The 27,971-nt window shown below is 38.0% G+C and overlaps 2 protein-coding genes across 8 annotated transcripts in view; both read right to left on the reverse strand.

Moving 5' to 3' along the window:
• tjp2a (tight junction protein 2a (zona occludens 2)) overlaps nt 1–1,917 on the reverse strand; it is a 37,070-nt gene extending 35,153 nt beyond the window's left edge. Inside the window, exon 1 of the mRNA XM_044173399.1 lies at nt 1,689–1,917. The gene's annotated coding sequence lies outside the window, so the exon portion shown is untranslated. The remainder of the gene's footprint in view (nt 1–1,688) is intronic.
• A 2,972-nt stretch (nt 1,918–4,889) lies between these two features.
• On the reverse strand, nt 4,890–20,415 carry pip5k1ba (phosphatidylinositol-4-phosphate 5-kinase, type I, beta a). 7 transcript variants are annotated; one of them, XR_006375439.1, is made up of 15 exons: nt 20,283–20,415; nt 18,407–18,537; nt 17,676–17,793; nt 17,411–17,563; nt 15,702–15,998; nt 12,311–12,495; nt 11,525–11,605; nt 10,925–10,973; nt 10,663–10,747; nt 10,439–10,579; nt 10,248–10,338; nt 9,444–9,540; nt 8,730–8,801; nt 7,795–7,825; nt 4,890–6,006 (listed from the first exon to the last, which is right to left on the reverse strand). XR_006375439.1 is itself a non-coding variant. In XM_044173405.1 (15 exons), exons 1-15 carry the CDS (start codon nt 20,352–20,354, stop codon nt 5,994–5,996), a joined length of 1,644 nt encoding a protein of 547 aa, XP_044029340.1. In that variant the 5' UTR covers nt 20,355–20,415; the 3' UTR covers nt 4,890–5,993. The 7 variants fall into 7 exon arrangements, 6 of the variants coding, with proteins under 6 accessions (XP_044029340.1, XP_044029343.1, XP_044029342.1 ...); XM_044173405.1 differs by having other exon boundaries at nt 8,730–8,829; XM_044173408.1 differs by lacking the exon at nt 8,730–8,801.
• Nucleotides 20,416–27,971: the final 7,556 nt, after the last annotated feature.

A 27,971-nucleotide genomic window follows, 5' to 3' on the forward strand; every position in this document is an offset into this window, starting at 1 on the left:
TTCATTCTTCCGGCTAATTCCTATGTCTCGGCACCTTTTAACTATTTAATGAACTCCGAGAATGCCTTCTATTTTTTCTTCTTTTTCCACAGGGTGAGCAAATGTAGCTGGAGTTGTTTGGTCATCTTAATGCTTTTACATAAGCGGTTTGTTTCTCTGCCCCTTGTCACTTGCCCACGTGTTGGAGTAGCGCTGTAGTGCTGCATTACTAAGGCCCAAGGCCATTATGCAATGTCCGTATGCAATGCATGTGCGAGCCAGATGGAGGGACACATGTCACTCACAAATCTGTGATGAGAGTGTAGAGAGAGAGAGGGAAAGAGATAGATTGCCAGACAGAGGAAAGAAAATCAGTGTGTGCACGTGCCCTCCACAGGTATAATCTGGATGCAAAGAGGCAAACTAGAAACTAGGGGGGAAAAATGGCATATTACAGTTTTGCATTAAACAAAAGCCTATTCTCACCGCCTACACAAGATTATATTCTGGTGCAGGCCTTTTTCACAGAAGACATTTTGACATGCCCGCGTTAATGTTGTTAGTAACACCTGTGCTTTTCCTGTGACAAGTCAAATGTCTGCTGTGAAAAAGGCTAATAGGCTTTGACACAGCATTAATAGTATTTAGACCATTACATTTACATAAAACAGAACCGAATATATAAAATGTGAAAAAATAATACATTTAAAAAATGTACTTGTTTTGGTGGCCAGTCAAAAATGTCTTAGGGGGGATGGGGTTGTAATGGGGAAATTTGTACTCATGACCTCAGTAGTTCTAAAATTCTGGCTATGAAGCTGTTAAATTGTAGTGCCTTATACTGACAGGTGTTTCTATTATTTTGTCCACCCCATTTATATCAATGAGGGTAAGCTAAATAACTGAAACACCTCTCTGTTAAATGCAGTTCAGCGCAACAGCACCACGAACTACACTCAGCACTTCTCCGAAACAGTTTCAACAAAAACTGAACATTATAACCTTTCCACGGGTAGTAGCCGTACTGCTGGGCTGTTTTAGCTTGCATTTTAGCTAGGTATATCTAAAAAAAACGGTGTATAGTCACCAGTATCTCCTGCTGTTAGACACATGTAGTGGAGTAATGTAGCTACAGTATTACCCTACGCAACACAGTGGAGGAAAAGTAAATCTAACTCTCACAAAATGGAAATGTACAGTATTTGAGTGACAGTCACTTCAGTAAAGATAGGCCTACTTTACAACTTTGGAGTTATTGTTGGCTACTCAAATAGCTAACTGCTAAACACACACTCTCTCTCTCTCTCTCTCTCTCTCACACACACACACACACAATAGCTTGCTAACAATAGTACAATGCTAGCCTTGCCCCACTTTGTGCCTCTCATGTCTCATATTTACAATGGGGCTCGGACACTGCATGCATGAACACAGGGAAGACACACCAACAACAACAACACTGAGGCCTGAAAACATTGTAGGTCACATTTGGGCGTTTGTCTAACAAGAAGCAGTTCAGATAAAAGCGAAAATAACACACTGCTGCCTTTCAGAGCATGATGAAAAAGGTTGTTTATTACTTAAACTGCCAAAATAAAACCATATTACTTTTCAAGGCATCAGCGAAATGCCCTAATATGGCAGTGAGCGCAAGGGCACACGGTGAAAACATGTCGACATTCAGGGCGAATAATACACGATCTACTCACCTTTGTGAAACTCCGTCTGTTTCCTGTTTTTATGTGACCAGAGCAGACTAATCCGAAACGTAGAAGCGGATGTGAAGGACGATGAGGGTTTCAACGGGACGAACTTTTGGTAAGTATTTTGATATCGTCAGGTCCAAATAATGATTTCCTGGTTCTCGCAGGTATGTGGGCGTGGTTTAGAAACGGCAGGTGTGTTGTGTGCAGTGCTGCAGCCCAACTGTAGTTTCGTATGCGACTCCCTTTGGGTGCGGCAGGGGGATTTCATTCTCCTGAGTCACCCATCCTGTAACCTAAATGTGACATGATGACTCAGTTTGGTTCAGTTTTGGGGCCCGAAAACTGTATATATAATATACATGTTTAAAATTCTAATAAATAAATAAATTAAATGTTGGTTAGTGTCCTCATCACAACAGGTATTATGACTTCCCTTACAAAATGTGAATTTCATGTTTTCACATGTGAAATGTGTTTTACAGATGGAGGACCACAGGTGTCATGTAAATGGTTATAGAGCATTCTATTAATTGATATCTCATTGGACAAAAAAGGACAGGAATTAATAAAATATTTTATGAATTAAATGTTTTTATTTATCAATAAATTGGTTAAATTAAAGTTTTTTCATTAATTGATCTTTATATGGGCACTTAAAAGGTTTATAATGTATTAATCCATCAATAAGGGGTTTATTAGAAAATGACAATCAGTGATGAACGTGATAAATTATGATTAATATCAATGATAAATGTGATACATTTGACCACATGCGCATGTATTTGAATTTATCACATGTGAAGTGTATTTCACACATGAAATTTGTTAAATTAGATTTTTTTTTTTTCATGGGATTTCTTATTTCACGTGTTCAATATCATCACATGGGCTGATATCACGCAAATCCATGACATGTGAGACGTCTGAAAACCACAATCTCTTTATGTGACTTTTTCACATATGACAAGGTGTTCCATATGTGCTAAACATGTAAAAGATGTTGCCAAGTCAAGGTAGCCGAGTCTTAGTAGCCTTTTTCTCAAGCTTTCAACTACATGTCACTGTCTTCCTCTCAGATGGAGTTTGCACAGTTGTCATGGAGTTACCAGTTGCAATGTAAAATGTATTTTAGATGTGATAAGGGTGTATATGAAAAGCAAAACAAAAAACCTAAACGAATAAATAAAAAAACGTAACAGTGGGACATCACATTCAGTTTTTGGTGCTATAAAAACCTCAGATATCCAATTTTGGGGATTTTCCTGCCTTTCAGATTACAGGCTCCTGTCTAGATTGATATAGTGTGGATAATAAAGGCAAATACACATTTTTATCTAAATAAAACAAGGATGTGTTTCTTGTTTATCACTCTGTTCCCCAGGGTTATGAAGATGGCCCTTCACAAAAAGTTACATTCAGTCTAAGTCTAAATTACACTTAAAATGTTTACCTTAGCATGTTTCTTGTACACATAGTTGTTAATATTTACATTATGGATTGTTTAAAGGAAAGCACACTTGTAGGGCGCGCTCTTGTAGGGACATCAAGCTCATCTTTGCCCTTCAAGATATAAAAATACACATTCTTTCCTTCCTTCTTTTTTTCATTCTATCTTTCATTATGCTTATCACCTCAGTTTCTCAACTGAACAATATTCATTAACCAAAATGGTGCCACCCCTGCACACATTAGTTCTATTGTTTGCTACTACTCATGTGGTAAACATATACAAAAGCAACAGCGGACAGGTGATTTTGGCGCTTGTCTGAATGGTTTATTCTGCCTCTCTGGCATGTCTGATGTTAGGAAACAGAATAGCCTATAAAAGCCGTTAACGCTGCAATTTTTCCATTTTCAGAATGAAACTCGACTCAGTGCTGAGAGGTAACATCTGCTGAGGCCACAGCTTTGATCCTCCACTGTGTCATCCGATGAATTTAAGTTGAAGTTCTGGTACATCTGATGAAATACGATGGATGATAGGAGAAAAAAAATACATATAAATCCCTGAACAAATTCTTCAGTAATATAGGCAAACATATTTTTCTGTATTTGCTGACAATAATATTGTAAAGTTTCCCGAAATGTAAATTCTCAATTAAAGTGCTAGCTGCCTCAAAATCACACTCAACAGTGTGCAATCAACAGAGAATAAGTAAATGTACTTTGTTAATTTCCACCTCTGGCAGATGTTTTCATCCAAGTCAGATTATCCTAAATCCTCTAAACCTACAGTGTTGGCTTCACACTCCGCTCCGTAAAACCATCAGTGGCTGAAGACAGACACAGAACATTACTACACAATGTGCAATTAAATAGATTAAAAATTCAATTGAAGTGAACCAGTCAGATAGATTCCCGTTTTTATAAAATTGGATGCACAGAATATATTTTTATCTTTACTGTGACTTTGATATTATCCAGAAAGAAGCAGTTGGCCTGTGAACTAAAGAGATTCATTTTATCATATTTAAGTAGTAGTGGACAGGGCACACATGCGGAAATGCAAAGTAAAGACAAACCTTTCCATCCCCATCTACCGTGTCCTCTTTATACAGTCTATGATTGTATCACCGCTTCGCCCCCTTGTGTCTAAATAAAATATGACAATTGATGTGAGTGAGACTTGTCCACATTAAAACTATTCATGTTTTTTTTTTTCTTTTTTGACACCTACAAAACTTTGTAGAATTAAACTACCTAATGTCAGGGCAATGAGTGTACACTATATAGGACTATGTAGGCCTTCTGGATAAATATAAATACACACATATATATTCAGCATCTTTTTAATTTCTCGGTTCACTTCTCCCCCGCCTTATTTGTACTAGAAGATCCCTTTCCACAATCTACACCACCTCTTGCCACTACTGTCGATGAGTGTATTGCTTAGTCATTGAGGTTATTAAATAGAGGTCATGGTTATTATCTTACATGGCAAAAAATGTATTTCTTAATGGGCCCAATAACCAATAGGGCCCACTCTTCCTGAAGACCATATTTTTTCTTTTATAACATTTACTTATTATCTTTTATGATGGAACTGCATACGGCATTTTCCCTTTTTTTTTTTAAATTATTCGTATGTTTCTGTGTGTTTGTTTTCTTGTAATTATATATATGTATACTGCAGTACTTCATTTTATCATCAAAATGTTTGATATACACTTACACAAAATTATAATTCTCAAAAAAGAACTCATATTTAAGAACATTAAATATAAATTTATTTCACAGATACAAGTTCAAAGTATTGCTATAATACAGTTGTAGGCCTAGAAATCACATGAAAGCACAGATTTTTAAACTTTGTAAGGCATGTGGACGAAAAGAAGAAAGTTGACAACCTATTATCATTATTTACCTCCAGGATTCAAAACAGTTTATAACAACAGGAACTAGTTTTAATAAATCCCAGTAAAGATGAAATGTACATTCTTTAGAGAAATGACACAGGGATGCATGAAAGATCAAGGGCTGAAAACTGTTGGCAGCGTATTACTGTAGTAATGATGAGAAAAAATATACATAAAAAGCATCTTGCTATAACAAGAAACACGCAAATACTTTTTTGTTTGAAAAGGGAAATACACAGAGGATATAGAATACATAAATTATTGTGCAGCATAATATCGATATATTGTTTTATCAAATTGAGATTTTAAAATCAGTTATACATAATGTTTAGAATTATATAACACACTGTATTTATATTGAAATATCTCAACAGATGAATTGGCATTTTTCATTCAGATTCCTGAAACCAGAATGATCTGTATAATTATATGATTTGAAAATAATAACAGACAAATTTTTTTTTTCCTGTAGCTGATTAAGTTACAAGACAGTTTATGTCCTCAGGGATCCAGCCGCTGAGAAATTTGAACATCTGCACAGAAAATCAGACATCCAAGAGGAGAGGTCAAAATGAAACTCAATTCTTTTGTTAGCACTGTTGTTAAATTAGCAGCAAAGTGTACAATAACAAGAGAAGAAGCAGCTTCATAGTGTTTTATATATTAACACAGTGGTTCAGTGAACTTATCACACATAAACACAGACTGTATCCCTATCTGGTAATAATGGGATTTCTACAAAAGAACCAGTGATTTGGCACACTAAGTTTGACTCAAAGAAAAGAAAGTCACAGACGCAGAGAGTGATGCTGACAGTGGAGAAACTGACATGAACATGTTACTGCTTGTAGTTTTTGTTACATTTACACCGTTGGGAGGTCCTGATGTTTCGACGCTGTGGGACCGGGAGGTCAAAGGTCAGAAGTACAGGTGGCTGGAGAGGAGCCATCACTCAGTTTTCCTCACTAGAAAACAAAAGATGATTTATTTTTTTTTCCCCCTTTTGTCATTTACGTAACAAAAGACAGCCGTTGGTGTTGAGTCGAACTAATTAAGACTTTATAATCTAGACACAGGAGGATTACTGAACGGGCCCACCGGGCACAGGCCCAGGGGCCCCAGAGACTCTCTTTGAAGTGACTGATATTATTATATCTCTTTGGAAAATCAGTTCAGGCAAAAGTAGGGATGTCCTGATCATTTTTTTTTTGCCCGTGATCCTTTAATGTTGAGTTATCTGCCTATACCAGGTCAGATTTGTTTTTGCATTAGCCTTTTTTCCCCCTACGTAATACAGTCAGTAATTAACACACAAGTCACACGCACACTTTTTTGTGTGTGTAGACCTTACTCTAGTCGTGCCTTATGTTTTATCTTTGTGTAATTTAAAGGACCACTGTTTTTGCATGATGTAGCAGCCCAATTATTTAAAGCAAAGAAAGTGGATAGTGGGCACATCCAATCCCAGTTGGACACGGGTGCAGAACAAAAGTAGCATGCAAAGTAATAAGAGAGATAGTCCACACCAGAGTTCTGCCTCCTGACAAGGTATCATGGCTCAGATCAGGTTCAGCTTTGGTTTTTAAATGTCATTTATAAAGACATTTCTCTCTCTCCCATGACTGTTTCAGTCGTCTGTGTCGATGCGTGTCATGTGCTGCAAGCAGTGCTGAGTGGGAAGAGCGAAAGTGAAAATGTGTGGCATTAGCCTGGCAAGCTAAGGGTCAGTAATAGATGAAATAAAGCAAAAAAATATAGCTTTGGGTCTCGGATCAGGTTCAGGTCTCAAATTTGGCAGCCGGGTTTAGACGGGTCGGTTCTTGAGGGTCCAGGCTGGGTTCAGGCCTCAGTTTTAGCTCTGTGCAGAAGTCCAGTCAGAAGACACTGAATACTGGATGACCCTGATGAAGGCCACAAGCCGAAACACATTGGTGTCACAACAAAGCAAAAGTGTTGCTGGAGTTTTGAGTTGTGCGAGAAATTCCTAAATTCTGTAGACACTGAATATGTAAACTCCCTAAAGTATAATAAGGCAACGTTCTGACTGTCAAAGTCTTCGTAATCCATGAAGGAAAAGCAGGCTATATATATATAGACAATAATAAATAACATAATGTCATCTCCTTTACCCATTTTGATGAGATGTGTTCCCTTGGTGCCAAACATTGTACGTATTTTTTTCTTACTGTACATTAAAAATATGTTTTATACCTGTATATCCTGAATAGGGTTCAACTTATTTTAGGACAATTACTATGTGTTTTTATGTACCCAGTGGATCACTTCTGAGATAATGAGTTTGTTTTTTATGTACCATGTGAACTCCTAATTGTAGGTGGAACTGTCATGTTTTGAACATATACTGTGTAGCCTGTTTTTCTTTCACATGGATGTTTATCTGATGAAGACCTTGTTAAAATGTTGCCTTTTTACACTTTTAAAAAAGCTTGCTATAATAAATGTGTGGACTACATCACCATTCCCTTCCCAATTTGTGTGACGTTACTGCTGCCCAGTTTCCAAAACATCCTGCAGTGTTTTATATTTTCTGATGATTTTTTTTCTACCCTTCAGGCAGCCAATGGTTTCCATAGATGGTTAGGTTGTCCATCAAAGGGAACATCATATATGGAATTATTTTTGTCAGTGTTGAGTTAATGCTGTGAGTACAGATTGACTTGAAAAAAAATACCACACAACAAAAATTTGTATGCTCAAGCAAGTTTCATGTATAAACATGTTGATTGTCATACCTTACTGAAATGACTGAAAACCAGTGGCCGCCTGAAAGGAAGGAAACAGATATTCCAATATTTAAAACACTAAGACAGCTTTGGAAAATGATCAGCATGTAAAGTGTTTGCAATCAGTAATTAATTGGGTAAAACACTGTTCTGATCCTTTAAAATAAATACTAACAATGAAATCATGGAGTAAAGAACACCTCTGTTCTCATTCTGTTTTGGGGGTTAAAGGTTAAAAAACAGCTGGGAAAGTGCGGATCATCGCTCTGAGCAACCAGTTAAAAGTAAGAGTCAAGAAGACAGATGGCTGTCCGATAAGTTCATGGCCTAGATTTTCCTTTCACCCTCACCATAGTTTTCGAATCCCACTGTCTTCTGTCAGAGGCTTTGAGATCAGATTAACTCCGACGGAGTAGAACTGCTTAATGTGGGCTGAAGAACAGCTTCCCATAAGCCTGAATGAGGATTTTGTGGTTATGTAAGAGAAGTGCTGTAGAAAAGGGAATTCAAGGAGGTTTCTCAGCCTGGCAAAGAGGGGGGGAGTACAGGGGACAGGACTCGGCTGAGTCATACGGTATAGACGTCGCAGGATGCCAGCGGGACCTCTAGGACCAAAGAGTTAGCACCACCAAAAGAAGAAAATTCCAGGAAGATGTGAGAAATTGCATGCTGGGATAGCGGCAAATGATAGGCAGGAAGATGTAAGCATGTAACGGATGGTAAGGTCTCTTGGATAAAGGATTCACTTAGTCTACATGTTTCTAGTTAGGTTATTCAGTGTCTTCTGCTGAGGCAAAACTGAGGCATCATAAGGAACCCTGTGCCTTTTGTTAGCGGAGCTGACATCACCTGCAGAAACAGTGTCTTGTCCAAAAGAGAAGATCGATTAAAAAAAAAAAAAAAAAAATCAAAAGAATAGTCTGTGGATGTCATTTGCTGCTTACAGTTTATGGATGCTGCACGACACAAATGACTGATCAACTCCAGCTGGGTCGCCTGGGTGAGACTGTGTGACGCTAAAAATGCAGAGAAACCCAGTGACCCCTATACACCGGCACAACAAAGTATTTTGTTTTTGAGAAAAAAATCATAAAGTTATCAGAATACAGATGGAATTTTACAAATAAAACCTTAACAGCACCACTTAAGCTCACTAATTAACATATCATATTTGTTAATAAGTGTAAAAACTACAAGTTGTGGTTAAATAATAGATTATTTCTTGGCCCGGGTTCATTCACTTTCTGGAGTGTTGTCACCGTGATAACAGCAACTTGGTTTTTATACAGATTAAACAAACAAGATACAACACAGAGCCAGGCTAGCTGCTGGCTCTGCCCTGCTCCTAGTCTTTACTTGATTGGATTAAAGTCTAAATTCAGATTTACCTGCACCACTGCAAATATTGGCCTATTTAATAACTAACTACACTTCATTGCAATTTTAGCAAATTTCTGATTAGTTGGATCATAAAGGATAAGGCTGGTGAGTATTTCTGTATTTTTCCTGGGGCTGAATGCCACAGACAGGGTAGGGAAGTCAGAAAGTATTGAGAGACAGATTAAATCATTGTTGGTTTTGACAAGAAGATAAATATAGAACAACGTGTCATTGAAAAAGTTTTTCATGTGCATTGTATTAAATAAAACATTTCATACCAAGTAGACGTCCATTTCAGAGTCTGACTGGCTCCTGCTGAGAGACGGCAGAGGATCATCCAGAGCGATTGTTGAACTGGAGGCTCGTCGGCCTTCACTGCGACATAACAATACAAGTAAATATGGTGTAAAGATGAGCATGCTCGATTTCTGATGATGAATTTCATGAGAGTGACATTACCTCATAACTTCAACAATATCTCAACAACTATTGGATGGATTGCTATGAAATTTGGTACACATATTCATGTCCCCCTCAGGATGAATTTGATACTTTGGTGATCTCCTGACTTTTAATCTAGCGCCATCATCAGGTCAAAATCTCAATTTCACCAATACTTTGGTTTATAATCAAGTCTGCAAAACTAATGACATTCCCGTCAGCTTCAGCTATACTTTGTGTTTAGTGCTAATTAGCAAATGCTAGCATACTAACATGCTAAACTAAGGTCGTGAACATGGTAAACATTGTACCTGTTAATGTCAGCATGTTAGCAATGTCACTGTGAGCATGTTAGCATGCTGATGTTAGCATTTAGCTCAAAGCACCGCTGTGCCTGCAGCCTCACAGAGCCACTAGCATGGCTGTAGACTCTATATGTTGGAAGAAAAAAAAAGAATCTCTACTGTATATACACTTTAAAATATATAACTGGAAAACGGACATCTTTTTCTATTGACACTGCTCAGTTCAATGCCTTGCATCGTCCTTTTTGTGAATGTGAAGTGATCAAACTATTTTAAGATTTCTAAATTGTTGGAAAACTGACTCGTTAAAGAAACAGAGCTGCACACGTAAAGTACCTGTTTTCAAGGTCCTCTTCATCATTTCTGGTGGACTGGAAAGAAACAGCAGATCTTGGCAGAAGATCTGGTTGCTTGGAGGAACTGTAAACTGTAAGCAGGCCATCAACCAGTGAATAAAGCAAAACCTTCCATAAAAAAAATGATAAAAATGTTTGCTAAAATATGTTAAATGCATTCCTTAAGCTTACAGTTTCCATCCAGGTTGTCCATGCTTTGGGCCTTCTTCTCCTCCTTCTTCTCCTCCTTCTGTGGGGACAGAAACTCCTGAGAGGCTGACTTTCCCGCATAGAAGGAACTCCTCTTCCTCTTTGAAGATGCTCCTCTTAAAGCTGAGAGACCCAAAGAAAGAAAGGGTTAAAAATACAATATGCAGGTTACAGAATGCAGGAGTTATGTTAGCGCAGCGACTTACGATGAATCTTTTTAAATACAGTCGAGCCCATGAATTTGAGAAATCTGTCCGCGTAAAAACCGGGCCTGTGAACTGACACCGTGTCCTGGAAAGCAGAGAAAGCTGTCAGATACACACACATACACACACACACACACACACACACACACACACACACACACACACACACACACACACACATTCTGTACACTTGTGCAGATACATATGCATGTAATTTGACATAAAAACCTGCAGGTAAGGGGCAGGATGTGAAGTTACATACCCCATCATGTACAAGAGCTTTCCAGGAGTGTTCCACCTTCTTAATGAGCCTGAAAACAACAATTAAAAATACACGTCACTCATCCCCCATTTAATTATAGTAATCATACTTGACTGTATGTCTACAGAGTCCGGTGGAACACTCCAGTCTGGAGTGAGGCAACAGAATCAGTCGGCACAATTTCAGTGTTAAACTCAATTCATAAATTCATACATTTTAAAATCTTTAGTGGTAATGAAATGGAAATGGTAAAGCAGGAGACAAAAAACTGTGAGATGGAATATGACAGGCAAACACAAAAGGAAAAAAAAAAATCAAATCAATTTTGTGATTTCATTTAAAAATGCTATTTCTAATTATTCATTTAAGACAGAATAAGGAAACTAAATTAAGCAAAACAATTTTTTTTAAATAAATTTTTTTAATGTCATTTCAATGACTATTTTACAACTGGTTTTTAAAAATGTATGCATTTTTAATTGGTTATAATTAAACAAAAAGTCTAAATGACCCCTCTGGTGAAATGTGAATGTGTCTGTACACATGAGAGCGTAACTACGGACTAAAAGTGTGTGTTTGTGTGTGATACTGTGAGCTCACCTGTAGGACTGAAGGATGTCGATGAGTCCTAAAAAGATGAGAAGGTTCTCATCTTTATGTTTGGCAGGAATTCCACCCAATCTAAAAAAAAAAAAAAAAATGTATTAATGAATTTAACAGTTTTTAATAAAACAGAGTAATAATAATATAATTTCCTCAGTTGTTCCTATATTTAGGTGAAATAGTTAAAGCTGTAGCACATACAGTATGGCTGATTTTAAATGAATTTTCAAAGTTTTAAATGGTTGCTAGAGCGCCACCATCAGGAAGATCGTCCCCATAATTGATTATGTGTCATTTGGACCGGATCAGACTATTGTGCAAAATTTCACAAGAGGGAGTTTTTGTTGATGATGGGAAAGTAGTTTGTGTAAGAGGACAGAAGAAAAAGCAGAAGAAGAGACTTTGAAACTAAAAGAGAAAAGAGCAGAGAGATAAGAGAAACACAGACAGACCTCATTCAAACTTTAACAATAAACTGTTTTGAGAATTGTTGTAGCATATTAAAGCCATCACTCCACACTATGAAACACCTTGAACTTGTTTGGAGACCGTTCGATTTATTTAAGTGTGTAAAGCAGACCGTTACCAAAAGATAACTGTCTTACATACTGTAATGTTTATGCACACTGCTACTCTACTCTCAGGTAGCTGCAACAAGATGTAAAACCAAGCTGTGAAATGTGATGTTAAGCGTTGTATTTTTCCATATTACATGCCCCACAAAGCCAAAAAAAGCAGGGAAATTGTGTTTGCAAAGAAAAAAATTGCAAAACGTTTTCTCACGTGTCATCATCAGCCACCGGTTCGGGGTCCTTCACATTCCCCTGGATGGACTCGAGGGCGGTGGAGTAGAGGACTTTCTGTCCTTTCCTGCTGTCACATCGGCTTCCTCTGCACAGCGGCTTCCGGTCCAAAACGTGAATCCCCAGCAGGAGACTGTAGTCCATGATCTTAAAGCTCTCCAGGACCTGATGAGAGCCAGAAACCGAACATAAGCAACTCCATTTTAAGAAGCAATTCAACTAAAACATCAATTAAAAAAATCTAGGGAAGGGCTGACAAACCTGTCCCATTTCAAAGGCTCCCCTGCTTCTGGATGAGAAATGCAGCTTTTATTTTGAGGGACAAAACCAGTGTATACTAGCTGCCATATTCCATTAACTGGTAAAGTTTTAGCCATGCTAGCAGCCAAGAAATTTTATACAGACATTCATGGTGCCCGGAGGATGAATCCTACTCACTTTGGAGATCCCCTGACTTTTCTTCTGGTGCAAGGTTTTATGTGAAATGTCTCATCAACTTTTGGATGGATTGCCATGAAATATGGCACACACATTCATGTCCCCCTAAGGATGAATTGTAATAACTCTGGTGATTGTGTGACTTTTCATCTAGCACCATCATCAAGTCAAATTTGTCCAATACTTTGGTTTTATGATCAAATACCTGCAAAACTAGTGACATTCCCATCAGCCTCGGCTGTACTTAGTGCTGATTAGCAAATGTTAGCATGCTAAGATTCTAAACTAAACATCGTACCTGCTAAACATCGGCAGGTTACGAATGTAATGACCAAACTCAAGATAATCCACAGACCTTGTTGTGAGCATTTTTGTGTAGGAACTATCCGTAGAAAGAAAATAGTTCCTACACAACAAGGTCTGTGCTGTGTCCCAATTCAGTGCTACACAAAGAAAAAACAAAATGTCTTTCTAAAGACATGTTCATGGGTAAATTTAGTATGTAGCATAGAATTGGGACACACAATGTGACACTACACCTGGTTCTCAGGTCTGAAGATGTGACCTTTGAAGGATCCTGCCCCTGAATTGGGACACAGCTTATCAAGCATGACCTTTGACCTCCATACAATGCAGGACAAGATAAAGGAGAATTTCTCATTGGCTGTAAATGGTCTCAAATAGTCATTATTTTGGGGGTATTATGGCACCTTCCAGGGATTATCAATTTAATAATGAGTATCTGATTGATGTAATAAAACAAGACTTTGAATGGTAAAATAACTAAATGTACTTTTTTAACCACCCACAGTAGACTTAAAACAAGCTGAAAGTTGAGCTCTCAGACACCCAACCAGTTAAAGGGGCTAAACCTGGATCTGCAAATCAAAAGTACAATAGAACATAAGCCTCAATCTCTCTGACCAAACACTGATATCATGAAGTAACCCCTGTAAACAAAGAGGCCCTTACTTTCCACTGTGTTATCTAATACACTAACTGGGGCCATACAAAGAGGCCCAATAAGAGCACATTACACCCAGACAGGCCAGTTTGTGCTCCAGAGTCCAGCTGCTCAGCCTGATAATATGAGTCAGGTGCTTCGCTCTGCCGGCCGTTAATCCTCCATCAAGTGGCCACTGTTGTTTCACACTAATGAAATACACGCAGGCGCTAATGAGGTCATCATAACAGCTCGAGACTGAGCGAAGGGAACGTGGCGTCACAGAAGTGGGCTGTCAAGGTTGCATAATGTTATCAAAGGGGCGAAGTGGAGAATTCAGCTCAGGCTGTGTCAAGGAAATATTTAAACCCACTGTGAGTGGTCTTAGTGCTGAAACGATAAGTTGATAAATTAAGCAAACAACTAAGTGAAAACTAATAAACAGTAATGTTGGTAATCGTTTTATCAAGCAAAAATGCTGAACATTCTCTGGTTTCAGTTTCTCAAATGTGAGAATTTGCTACTCTTCCCTGTTTTACATCATTGTAAATTAAATATATTTGGGTTTTGGACTGTTGGTCAGACAAAACAAGGCATTTGAAAACATCACCTTGGGCTCTGGGAACTTGTTATATAAGACATTTTTCACAATTTCTTGTCATTTTATATAAAGAATAATTGCTAAATTAATTGATAATAAAATAAATCAGTTGCAGCCCTAGTCTTATTCAAAATAACATGATGTAAATTAAAGCATAACAGCATGCTACTACCTGATTTCTTGAATACATTGATACAGTCTCTAAGCTCAGTATGCCACCTGCAGATTTTTCCTGTTTGTGACACACCTAGGGTTGGTAATGTCAGCTGGCTAGTCTGTATGTTCCACATAATAATCCAAAGCATCTGGACAGCTATTGTCATTTAATTTGCTGTAGATATTCATGGTCCCCAGGGATGAATCCTAATGGTTTTTGGGACCACTTTGACCTTTTGTGTCAAAAACCTCAATCTATATATCACTCTGCCATGGAGACTAATACCACCTCCTACACCTCCTAATCCATTGGCAGCCCGGTGTCCCCTCCTGATTGGACAGCATATCATCACCATGAATTCTCTCCACTGGCAATTATGTAGTGGAGAGAATTCTCACTGCATCAGTATGGACAGAAACTATAAAGCTTTCCTTTCGGACTCATTGTGATAATCTTCTTCTACACAGTTATGTACCTATGGTGTGCGAAATAATTCAAAAACCACTCATACTTAGGTGTAAATTCAATACTTGTGGTGGTGACATTAAACAGGTTCATCCCAGCGAGCACGCTTGACTTTGACTCTAACTAACCGGACATCTGCAGAAAATCAGCTCTCCTAGCCAGCAGTTCAAACAGTGGGAGATTGCTTACAGTAGCCAACCAATTGTTTAGCTGGATTTCCATGAAATGGAAACGCTTTCTGAGCGTATTAATGGACCCCATATTTCCATTTTGTACTCCATGACCTTTCCTTTAGAGCCACTTTCAGGTCACAATGTCAACTCTGATGCAAGGTATCAAACAGGCAGAGTTCCATGAATTTTTCTAGTCACATTCCTGCTCCCCGGAGGATGAACCCTATTAATTTTAACCACACTCAAACTTTACATTTTTAGTTACTAGTAATGCTCTAAGAAATCATCCAGACCATCACCTATTAAGCTATGTTGTTTGTTCTGTCCAACAATATATTTTTGACTATGATGAATATTTTAGCCTTTAGACTTTTAGTCTTGTTAAACAAATTCTAGAAACACGTGAAACTGAATTATGCAAGATTTTGCTTGTGAAATGAATAAGGATCACAGAAAGATAAATAAATGAAAACGTATACCTTGCACTTTTGCTGAAATATGATGTTATTTTGAACAGAACAGACATTTTATTACCCCAGATTACCAACATCATGACCCACTGCTAATAGATATAAGATCTTTGTGTGAACACACCCGACAGTCCCTCTGTAGGGTCTTCATCAGGGCATTGTAGGTGTCCGGGTCGAAGTGCAGGCCCTCGTGCATCTCCTGAAAGTCCAGGTCTTTGAACGTAGGCGAGGGCTTGGCACGCTCTTTGCGTGAGGCGCGGCGTTTGTACGAGGAACCTTTCAGGTCGTACTTGTAGTGCATCTTGATGGCACGCGGCAGCACGTTGTTCATCACCACCACACGGACAGTGACGCCACCGCACTGGATGCAGTAAAGGCCGTAGAACTTTGGCAGCAAAGTCCTTGGGTTCTGATTCAGATTCTGCAATAACAAAGACAAAGCAGATTTTTTTTTTCCAGGATAAAATGTTAAATAGAGACATAGACTCTATAATCAATAGAGACAAACCTGAATTCTTGGCCATACATACTTAACTGGGTTTTTAACATGGTTTTAAGATGTGTGTAGGTCAATGAAAAAGACAAAAGCAAATATTTAATCCAAGACCTGACAAAAACAAAAACTGCAATAAAAACAAATAACCCCAAAAGGGCCAGGTTCCACAGCTGAACAGTAGGTTATTTGTAAAATTCAAACACACGAACACACAGCAATGTGTACTGGCTCACCACAGACATGCCCAAAAATAAGGTGGTGGTTAGAAGAGAAATCCAAATACCAACCGGTTGCATGTAAATGCAAGCTTTAGGCTAGTCAGATTATTGCATCACATGTAAATGTGTTATTTGGCCACATCCTGATGTTTCTCAGTAACCTGGGCCTGATTTGTCCTTATTCAACCATGTAAAGCACTTTGTTTTGAAAAGTGCAGTATAAATCAAGTGTATTATTATTTATAAGAAATACACTTATGCATGCAATTTAGGAGTAAAAGTAAAAGAACTTGAAGAACATTTATCAAGAGACTCACTCCTACTCATAGCAAGGTGTGGGAGGGATATATTTATATATATATAGATAGATAAGGTGTGGGATATATAAATACTCAGAGCATGAATAGCCGATCAGACGCAATCTACATCTGCCCCACTCATCATTCTTTTAATAAAGATTTTTTTTTTTTTTTTTTTTTTTAAGTTCATTTCATTTGCGGGGAATTTTTAATATCTCCAGTATCATTTAACATGTGACATTAACAAAAAAGTAGTCTCCAACCATATAGATAGGGATGAAATAATAGGAAACTTCTGAAAACCAAGCTGGAACAGGGAGGACATTCTGCTGCTGGTACAGGAGGAACACATCAGAGAAAACCTACAGTATAATGGGGGGATTTAGTACCACAGTGACATCTGCAAACAAAAAAGATGTCTGTAAAGAGAATGCAAACAAAATAAATGCCAGGTTCAAGAACAAATCTATATCATAGGATTCTAAACAACACTTATTCAAAGAAGGAGCTCACAACAACAAAACAAATCTGAATGAACGTAAGTAATATCACAAAAACAGGACAATGAGAAATCTTCATTCAAGCCAGAGGTGCAGGATTTAAAATCTTCAAAACATCGGCTTTGCAAATGTTTCATGCAAAGGAAAGGAAATGCATTCAACACCTTTGTTAGACCTTAAGGATACACACAGTGTGTTTTGATGAGTACTCTCCACAGGGAACCTTTATGTCCAAAATTTCACTTTTAGCAGTTTGATGAATATGTGCGCTAGTGTGCATGTAAAGATAGGAAGAGTTTGTGTTTGAGGAAGGAGCTCACCATGTAGTAACCAGGAAGCAGCTTCTGCAGGAACTCAGCCTCTTTATGCTGCACCGTCTTAATGATGAACTCATCATCGCTGGTGAGGTAGAACCAGGAACTGCTGGCGCCGGGGTTGGACAACTCGATCAGAGGCTCATTACAGATGGAGTACTGAAATTCGGAATAATGCATGCAACAGTCTTAGCATGAGCAAGTGTTGCAATCAAATCAATAGAAACTTCCACCACATCGTCAGAATGATGACGTGAATCTTCACACTAACCAGATAGTCGTCTGGTTTGATGCCAAACAGCTCTCTGAAGTAGCGAAAGGCCAGCGGTGCATACGTTTTCAGACGGAAATCTGGGAAGTGATGTGCTGGAGTCAGATTGCTGCCCTCACTGGAGAACAAACAAAACGTTTTATTTTATAAAGATAAAAAAAAGATAGGTAAGATAAAAAAAAAAACATCAATGTACAATAACAAACATTTGCAACATGTTATAGGCCTTTGTGGCAGAAGACATATGGCATGTGACAGTAGTAAAAGCACAGGTGTAAATAATAATGACTTAGTGGGATACCTGAATAGAACAGAGCCATCGTTAATGTTATTAGTATCACCTGTGCTTTTTCTACTATGACAAGTCAAAATGTGTGCTCAGAATAAGGACTACTGCTGAAATGTGTGATTTTCTGCTAAACAACAAATAATCAGGTTGCACACTTCAAAAAGTGACTTCCCTATTTCCCTGTATTATTAACAGTAATACAGATCTGTATGCTGCCATATACATTTCCTAAATTACACTGGGATGGACGCAGAGACTGACATTTCAAAACCTCACTAGATAAAACCAAACCATCTGCATGTCTCTGCAACACCTCCAGAGGTAGGTGGAAAAATAGTACATCTTTTTGTAATTTGGGTGAAGTTTATTAATCTGAAAGTGACTCTGAATATGTGTATTAGCTAAATGTCAACAATAAATATGTGTAGAAATGAGAGTGTACCTGGGCAGGAAAACACTCTCCACAACAGAGAAGTCCTGCATGAGAACATCTCTGTCTGGTTTAGAGCTAAGGTTTCCCACAGCGTAACCGATGCCCAGCTGGATGGCTCCTTTCAGGGCAGCTGCCGTGGGCTAATAAGCCGTAACAAGGAAGAAGAAAACATATTTGTTTAAAAAAAGAAATCAACTAGTTCTTCTATTGACAATTGCCTAACCTTTCCCCAAATTCTATTGATGTCACATAGTTTTCAGCAACGCTACCAGTGTGGTTCAAGGGATGGCAATGTCTGTCAGTCGGTCCATCCAATAGTAGCTGAGATCGGTCAGTTGATCTCAGAAACTGCTTTACTTTCTCCACCATGAAGGTTAAATTTACTGTCTGTTAGCATGATATCTAAACAAGGCTAAGAGTCTACAGCCATGCTAGCAACTCTGTAAGGCTATGCACAGCAGTGCTTTGAGCTAAATGCTAACATCAGCATGCTAACATGTTCATAGTGCCAATGCTAACATGCTGATGTTTAGCAGGTAATATTTACCAGCTTCACCATCTTGGTTGAGCATGTAAGCGTGCTCACATTTGCTAATTAGCAGGAATGTCATTCGTTTTGCAGGTCTTAAACCAGAGTATTGGACAAGCTGAAATTTTGACCTGATGATGGTGCTAGAAGAAAAGTTAAGGGATCACCGGAGATATTACAATTCCACCGGTGGAGAACACGTGTTCCAAATTTCATGTAAATTCATACCATAGTTGTCTAGGTTGACATTTCATTAAAAATCAAAAATGTCAACCTCATAGTGGAAAAGTCAGAGGGGGCCCTCTACAGTGGCTCAATGTGCAAGAAAACGTGATTAAGTGCCCTCTATAGGGTGCCCTTCCAGTGGAGAAGTCGTGATGCAGGGCCATCTAAGGTGCCCTTAAAATTTGTATAATTTTTTTCACCCCTGCCCCTCAGAGAGTCTGAGTCCACCACAACTTGAATGTACAACATTTGATGGCAATCCATCTAATAGTTGTTGAGATATTTCAGTCTGGAGCAAAGTGGTGGATGGACCAACAGACTGACATTGCCATCCCTACAAACAAGCCACTAGTGCGGCTAAAACATTTGTGATAATTAATCAATTAATTTTTGATGGTATAGTAAGCCTAAAACAAGTACTTAGGTATAGAGACATTTTGACTGAAGCATAAACCTAATATAGCCTTAATACACTGAAACTGAATCTCTCAAATAAAATAAAAACATGATATTTTTCATTGAGCTTATTTAGGAATTTTCCTCCAACAAACTGATGAGTGAAATCTCTCTGTAAGCCAAAGCTGATCAACCTAATCGCCTTGTTCACCACTTCTCTGTTCCCTCTATAACAGCTCTGTTATGCAATACAGCTGACTAACAAAAAACATTTAGCCGCAGTTATGGTGTTTCTTTTTGTTTTAATTAAACTGGATGGATTTTGATGGAATTTTATGACCCCTTAGATTTTAACTTCTTAACAGCAACATACAAGGAAATCAAAGCTTTTCTCCCCACATTTTGGAAAAAAAAAACTGTTTGCAAATATGTCTTCCTTGTCTTAAAGTATTAAAAAATACTGAAAGATTTTATTCATAAGAATTAGGCTTTGACAACTTGGAAGTCTCATAAATATGCATAGTCCATGTTCTTAAGGGGTAGATGAGTCCAGTCTACTAAATTGTAGTAATTAGTTTTTAGTATGTATGTTTGAATCCCTTTACACAATAATTTTCAGTTTTGACATCTGCAATGATTTTGTAATAGTGGGTGTCACTGTTTTCCAAACAGAGGATGCCTGAGATATTTCTTTCTTTAGAAAGAATTTGATGATTAATAATGACGTCTGCTTACCTTTTTATGATCCTTTGACACTTTAGAGGTTTTAGTTCCTCTTCCTGCACTATCAGCGGTGGCGGTTGACATCTTTTGGACAGAGGGAACTTGATCAGAGGGAAGCTTGGACGTCCTTCCTCCAACTGTGAGGCTGAGTTCCCTTTCTCCACTCAATGATGAACAACCAGATTCAGTGATTTAACTTGAATGGACTTTTTACCGAAACTGCATTTTCCAGGTACACCGCTCCTATAAATAAGGTAGACAGAAGAGGAGTCAGAGGCATTTGCATGAATGTCAATGCAAAGCAGATGACAGCCGGTGACAAACTGCACGTCTACGACTGATTACCCAAGTTGCATTAGCATTTCAGGGCTTACAACAGTCTCTTCCACAGTTTGTCTGTCTAGTTCAAATTTTCTTTACTCCACGAGTGTCTTTCATATGACTTAGTGTGCAGACCTCTCAGCGAAGCTCTGAGGGACCGCCAGTGTTTGTGTGAGTCTTGAGCTCCCAGAATCCCTCACAACAACCCTTGATCCCAATTAAGAAGGATTGGAAAACCATTACACATCAAATTCCCCTGTTTTATAACAGTATGAAAAGGGGGGCGGTGGTTCTTTCACGCTTACATATATGACCCTCAACTCCCTAAAAAGCAGGAGTGATGACCAGAACAGGAGACAGAAACAACATAGAAATTGACTACTACAGTGTTAATTAAGGAGCAGCTGTGGTCTTTGCTGCTGCAGAAATATTGCTGGAAAATCCATGTGTTCATTAAACATTTACTCCTGTCATACATTTGCAGTAGGCTCTATTAAATGTTAGTCAATGTAAACAACTCATGGAAATAAACTTTAACTGGGGTTTCTCAATATTTCTGTATTCTAACCTATTGGAAGCACGAGAACAGCTCCAGAAAGGTTTATATAAATTATTACACATATTCAAAACATGAAATTTTTATTAAAATATATGAAAGGAATATCTGTATTTAAAGTATCCTAGTTCTAAAAGTGCATTATAAATTATGGATTTATGGATTACAAAACAAACACTGATACAACGATGGGTTGTAATTAGCAGCATTTGGCTTCTACAAAAGGTTTGGCAATCAGCATAATACAAAGGCTCTACAGAGACCGGATCAGTGCCCAAAATGCTGTTGGATTTGTCATAAAAACTGATAAATTGCTTATTGTGTCAATTCGGCATATTGAGATAATGCATCCATAGAAGAACAGTGCAGTTGAAACTAACCAGAAGGGGTATTTGAAATTGAAATGTATTTACTTATATCTGTAAATAATTTAATAATTTGTGAAAATAGAAAAAAAACATAAAGAGTACTCCCTACAAAACAGTACAGTAGTACAACAAATTTTTTTTTTATATTGAAGCATAAAACCCTGAACCTTTGTATATTAAATTATGTTTAAAACTAGACGGTTTCTTAAACATGTAGATTCTTCTCAAATCTTAAAAAAAATTATTTTTTTTTACTCATTTTTTTTTTTTTAACTTTCTCTCATTTTAAACAAGTTTTGGATGCTTTCAGCAGGCAACGTCAGTATTCGTTTTTGACCTTATACATAAATTGTGCTGAACCTACCATTCTAAATTTTATTTAGAGCCTATGATTTAAAGGTCCAGTGTGGAACATTTAGGAGGATCTATTGGCAGAAATTGAATACAATATTCATAGGTATGTATTCATTAGTGTATAAACACCTGAAATAAGAATCTTTGTGGTTTTGTTAACTTAGAATGAGCCGTTTTTATCTACACAGGGTTCGGGCCACCTTCATGGATGTATAAACAGAACAATACAAAGTGTATAATGTATAATGAAGAAATCCTTCAATTTATACAGTATTGTAATACATTTTGACATTTTTGCTTTGACATAATTTAGATGTGGTTTCCAGCATAATTTAAAAACAATCTATAATTACTCCCCAAAAGGAGATTTCAGACACTTTCAACTTCAACATCACCCATAAGTTTTCTTTGTAAATTTATCAAATAATTGCCAAAGATGATGAATTTAGTCTTGCTTAAATTCAGAGATAGTTTGTTGAAATCAAACCAACTCTATAGAAGTTTTCCACAGTATCAAAAAGTTGTTTCAAAATGTTTTTGAATAAATATGCAAATAAAATACATTTTAATGTTTTGGAAACCTATAATATATCATAAATACATACACAATGTATGTACAAAATAAACAATAATGGGCCTAACACTGAGCTGTGAGGAACTCCACAAGTAACCTTCAATAATTTTGACTTATTATTTATCTTAACATATTTATATCTATTTCCCAGGTAGCTACTAAACCAGAAGTGTGTAAACCTTCTAATGCCATGCATATACTGTATTCACCTTGCTACCTATATACAGTGGCCTGACATACATAAGTGCTGAATGGGTTTTTCATGAATTGTTTACTTTTTAGGCCCTGTACTTGCTCCAATGATGGAAACCTTAGCGTGTGAAACATGAGAAGTAACATTCCTATCAAAACATCTTTTTGTGTCTTGAGCAAACTTGCAAAATCCAGCACAGATCCTAGCAGACAAGCCCCTGTTTATTTTAAGTACTGCCTCAGGATGTGGTATTGTGGTGTGACTCGAGGAGAATGAAACTATTTTCATAAGCGTCATGATGAGAATGCTCATTTCTCAAGGATCTGCCTTGCAAGCAGTTTTCCAGGTTGTTTGCATATTTGAATTGCCGAACTGATCAAGAAACCTGCTAAAGATTATTCCTTTTCATAAACAGGCTTTGTGATTAGTGGTTGGACTGTGGGGTTAATTATACTGCATGTGTGTTCATTTAAGGTTTCCTCTGCAACACTTACGTATTAAAAACACACACAGTGACCTAACAGGGGGTGTTACAGCGTGGGTGAAAACATTAAAAAAATAGATGCATGGCTTTCCATTCAAAACAATGACAAAAATAAATTCTTAGTCTGCCTAACTGCTGATTAATAACACTGATAATAAACAAGTTAATAATAATAAATAAAATACAAAAAAAGCATTTGACTGTGAATGTAAAACAAGTTGTGTAGCTTGGTAGACTGTGGAAGTAGTGGATTAGGGGTCCCACCTGGGACAACTGTAATAAATATAAAACTGCAAGGTGTTTTGTAAGAAATTGTGCAATCACTGACAAGTATTTATATTTTTTTAGGTGTATCTGAAGACATGGATTTAACCTGGGCTCACACGCAGACTGAAGGGCTGTCAGCATATTCTCACAGCCATTAACTCATACATACAGTATTCTACATAAACTACACGTATCTCATGAAAAGTGATGACCTTATTCTTCATAACAATGCAACAAATATTTGTTTGCATCAGAAAATCTTTGACTGGACCTGTGTGTGGGTACTTAAGAAGCAAAGATTACCACAGTTATCAATACTGATACTTCACATTTCATATTGAAAACCATTAGGAGGTATTGATTACACGTTTTTAATACTGTCAGACATAGAATGCAATTCTGCACTTTCTGTGCTTAAAATGACAGCTGTATAAATAAGCTGTGGCTGTATGTATTACCCAGATTACATTTCTATTATGTAGAGGTTTGCATTTTTATGTTTAAGTAATTAGCATTCATACTCTGTGCACCATGAACGTCTGTTCCAAATTTCATGGCGATCCATCCAATAGTTATTGAGATATTTTACTAAAAGCCAAAAATGTCAACCTCATGGGGACGCTACAGGAAAAGTCAGGGGACCACAAATGTTTGTTCAAAATTTCATGGCAGCCAAGAAATAGCTGTTGAGATATTTCAGTCTGGTCCAACTAGCATGGCTAAAAAGGTTCATGGTGGCCAGAATGGGTCGGGGGATTTATTTTATTAAATGCAGACTGATCTTTAGCAATTAATAATAACTTACATGGAATTACCATACCATTAAAAATAACTGTGTTGGTAATATCATAACAAGAAATACTTGTAGGCTACAGTCTGTGAAATTTTAGAAAATATAGTACAAGCCATCCTCAGTGGAGACCACAGCCTTTGATTTTAATACACACTTAGTATTACAGTAATCACTCAATCAGTGAGGATAGACCGAATATTAGACACCTCTCAGTATAATGCAATACATTTTAACAGCACCACATACTGTATAGCCTCCGAAATGACCATAAAGTTGAATCAACACCTCTGGAAAACAACAACAAAAACTTTTTAACCTTTATGAAGGTAGGATTTATCACAGGACTGTTGTATCAGACTGCATTAGTTTTAGTTCGGTGTATAGGCTGTATAGTGTATGTAACTTGTCAGGCTCAGGTGAACTCAGGTGAATATTTAAACCTGCACACTGCAGCTCTTTTGCATACATGTAAACGATGACAACCCCTTCCAGCTCATTGCCGACATTTTACTTTCTCTCTGACTGACGGGAAGTGGAGCTGATTTCCTCTTGTGATACCACCAGCATCTGCTCATCTTCCTCCTGAGCGACACACAAACGGCCTGCACGGGCTGCGTGACATTATTAGTATTATTATTATTTAATTATTATTCACAACGGGATATAAACATCTACAAACCAACAGCTGAGTGTTATTCATGCAGAAACAGAAATAAAAGTTAGACAAGTGGCTCCATCCCCACTTTATGGAAAAGATGACAGGAAGAAATGAACGCCCTCTGCCTTCTTACCTTAACAGGCATGGTCGTATGAAGACGGCGGTGAATGCAGTGTCAGTAAAACCGATGATACACCGATGTTATGCGATATAAATGGCCTCTGTGACTCAGACTAACTGACTGACTGTTGTGAGATGAGGCGCAAAGTGTTGCAGCGACTGTACAGCATCCTCACCACTTCCTCCCTCCCTCCCTCTCTCTCTCTCTCCCTCCCTCTCTCCACCTACCTGCTGTATTTTCCCCCGGCACCCACATGAGTCAGACTGAGTTGTAGTTGTTAGTGTTGCATATAGAAGTCTGTGGAAGAAAAATGTTAGTAAGACCAGAGCCTTTGTATCATTTTCTACTCTTTCTGACTGGCTACTTTTTATACCTGTTATACAGTTATTTTGTATTGTTTTGTATTTTGTATTAATTATTAATATGATGACGATGATGGTGGTGATGATGACGATTAGCAATATTATTATATATATTATAACTATTTATTTTGGGGCGCATTTTATGCCTTTATTAGACAGAGGACTATAGAGAGATGACAGGAAATGAGGGGAGAGAAAGATGGGAAATGACATGCAACGGTTCCACAGCTTGACTTGAACCAGTGGTGTAATGTAATTAAGTACATTCACTCAAGTACTGTACTTAAGTACTATTTTTATTATTTTGAGGTACTTGAGTATTTCCATTTTATACTTTATACTTCTTCGTCACTACATTTCAGGGGCAAATATTGTACTTTTTACTTCACAACGTTATTCTGACAGGTGTAGTTGCTGGTTACTTTTCAGAAAAGCAAACAAACATATGGTAAGCATATAAACGACAATGCATTGTTACAAAAAAGCAGTGTCTAGTTGGGGCCCTTCACCACATCTCACAAGTCTCTGAGATGTTAGCAGTTCCACCAAAGAGACATTTCCACTCTAAAATCCTCATATGGTTTCATTTAAATACCTGTTTGAGACCCAAAGAGGTCAAATTACCACAAATTACCTAAAGTACCAAAAATGAATACAGATTTGTGTCTTGTGACCCTTTGGTGGGGACTCCTAGACTGGGAACCACTGGACTAAACTATACTATAAAGTAAAACTAGCTCCACCTCAAGCAGCTACAACAGTAAAATGCTGCTTATACATTGATGCATCAGAATTAAGAAAATCATCAGCAATTCCTCCTTCTCTTCTCCTCATCATCATCTATTTCCCCTGTTTGCTCTCTTTCTATCTGTCTCCCACAGTACTGTGTATCCCTCTCTTCCTCTGCCTTTGTCTTTCTCTCAGTTCAGCTCATTTTTACTTCAAATGAGCTTCAGTCACATTAACACAATGTGTATTATTATTATACACTATGTTGACATTGTGCACACTGAAAAACCTTGTGTCTTCACTTAAGCTTGTCAAAAGTGCCGGAACTCATTTTAAGAACACAGATGTCAGTGTTTCCCCCTGACCTCTAGGGGGTGCTGTTGCAGCTCTGGCACACCTGCCAAACCTTCCAATTCCAAAGGGATCACTTCATCTTGTCCCATATTCAGTAACACTGCTGTGTGGTAATAATCTGTACTCACCTGGGCTGCTGTGCACTATGTTCCTGTTGATTGTCTGAGAATTCACATATTTACATTTTCATTTTGTCTTCCCCCACTTTGTTCATGTTGTTCTAGTTCCTTCCTCATTTTTTGCACTTGCTTTTGTATCGTAATTTACTCCTGAGAACAATTCTCTTTTTCTCACCCTCTCTTACTGTCTTTCTTCCTCTTTTTTTTCTCCTGCCCAGCTCTTTGTATTTTTCTTGTAAGTGGGACAGAGTTCGAGTTGTTGGAGGTTTGTTTGGGAACACCAGACGGGACAGACCGCCCGCAAGTCGCCCGTCAAGACGGTGACTTGAGGCCATCAGATATCAGCTCAGTCCTCCAAGATTCAACACACAACCTTTTATCACATTTGGCTGCAAGACAGCTGTGAGGGTGCAGAACTGCTGGTTTGGGTTTGATACTATAAGATTTCCTGTTTCTCCCTACAGTATATGTACTTCGCTGGGATGAGATCCTCCAGTGATGAAAGAATGTAAGCATTTGTCATTATGTAAGGCCATGGCTCTGCATCTTATGAGCAAGCTGAATACATGTATACAAAGTAGTGAACATCTCTGATTGTGTTTTACCATATGAACCCTCTCAGGTCATCTGGTAGAAAATGGAGAATCGGCATTTAGTTACGATACAGCAGGAAGGTAGAAGACTTGCTCTGACTTTGACTTAAAAGTGGGGTATGCAATTCTAATCCAATACACGTCTTTTTGTCAAATTCTCCTCACAGTCTGCTAGCTGTCCGTTCAGTGTGTGCGCTGAAAAAAACTCCGGTGTTTGCACACAGCCCTGGCTCTGTAAATGGGAAATTAACAAAACGGCTCGGACCGGGCCACACAACACTATTCCAGCCATGATTTGTATGTCAGCTAACGTTAAATGACATTCATCTTACTTTCTAGTTTGCCAAGATATGCTGTTGTTGTGAGGTTATATGTTATAGTAGCAGGAGAGTTGTGAGTATCGCTGTCTGGAGCTGCTGTGCTGGCTCTGGGAAACCGCCTGTAGGGACAGTTTGCTAACCCACAACCTAGCTAAGCTAACCCACAACCCAGCTAACGTTAGTTACATTACTTGCTGTGTCGTTGTTCACTCTAGATCGTGGTATTTGTCATGGTACTAGATTTCTCCAGAATCGCATACCCCAATTTGCACTTATATTTTTAAGGTGAGGTTATGTAACGGTTATGCCATGTTATGTCATGTCACGGTATGTAGACTTAAAGAACAACATTAACCACTTGTGTGTTATCAGTCGGTTGTCACTTGTGTGTGTTGTTAGTCTGAAGGTTTCTCTGACTTCAGTGTGCGTCTGTTTATTTGGGTGTGTATGAGCAAAGTATCTTCACAAGGCATTTCACAACCATCGTCAACCACAATATTGTGTCAGCTGGAGCCACAACACAGCAACTCATGAG

Source organism: Siniperca chuatsi, linkage group LG18 (genome assembly GCF_020085105.1).
Source record: "Siniperca chuatsi isolate FFG_IHB_CAS linkage group LG18, ASM2008510v1, whole genome shotgun sequence".
In the NCBI taxonomy this organism is placed as follows: domain Eukaryota; kingdom Metazoa; phylum Chordata; class Actinopteri; order Centrarchiformes; family Sinipercidae; genus Siniperca; species Siniperca chuatsi.